This window comes from Myotis brandtii, unplaced genomic scaffold (assembly GCF_000412655.1).
Source record: "Myotis brandtii unplaced genomic scaffold, ASM41265v1 scaffold3354, whole genome shotgun sequence".
In the NCBI taxonomy this organism is placed as follows: domain Eukaryota; kingdom Metazoa; phylum Chordata; class Mammalia; order Chiroptera; family Vespertilionidae; genus Myotis; species Myotis brandtii.
In genome coordinates, this window is record NW_005362934.1 from 1 (window position 1) to 434 (window position 434).

A 434-nucleotide genomic window follows, 5' to 3' on the forward strand; every position below is an offset into this window, starting at 1 on the left:
CGCTCTATCCATTGAGCCAAACCGGTTAGGGCGACATGTTACATTTAATATAGACTCTTATGTCCCCACCACAACTGTTCACTGACAGTCCCTGAAAAGGTAATCTTAGGGCTTCAGAGTAGCAAACATTGATGACCTACTACCACACAACATACACACAGTCTGAACCGATCTGTTAGAAGGAAACATGAAGCATGAGTGTGGGAGCCGTTACCTTCTTCAGACCTGTGGCCTCGTCCTCGATGTCATCTGGCAGCAGGATGACCATGCTGAGGTCCCAGCCTTGGTAAGGCAGCTCCAGCACCCGGCACTTAAGGTCCTCGATGTAGCCAAATGGAAATGTGCTCTTCTGATACATCATTTTCACTGTTTTTGTGTCTTTCTGAACAGTTGAAAAAACCAAGTCACTCACATTATTATCTGCATTCTCTTAG

At 45.9% G+C, this 434-nt stretch overlaps 1 protein-coding gene across 1 annotated transcript in view; it reads right to left on the bottom strand.

Moving 5' to 3' along the window:
* Window positions 1-160: 160 nt before the first annotated feature.
* LOC106726952 (leukocyte elastase inhibitor-like) overlaps window positions 161-434 on the bottom strand; it is an 8628-nt gene continuing 8354 nt past the window's right edge. Inside the window, exon 4 of the mRNA XM_014543809.1 lies at window positions 161-427. Coding sequence (XP_014399295.1) covers window positions 176-427 — 252 coding nt within the window. The 3' untranslated portion in view covers window positions 161-175. The remainder of the gene's footprint in view (window positions 428-434) is intronic.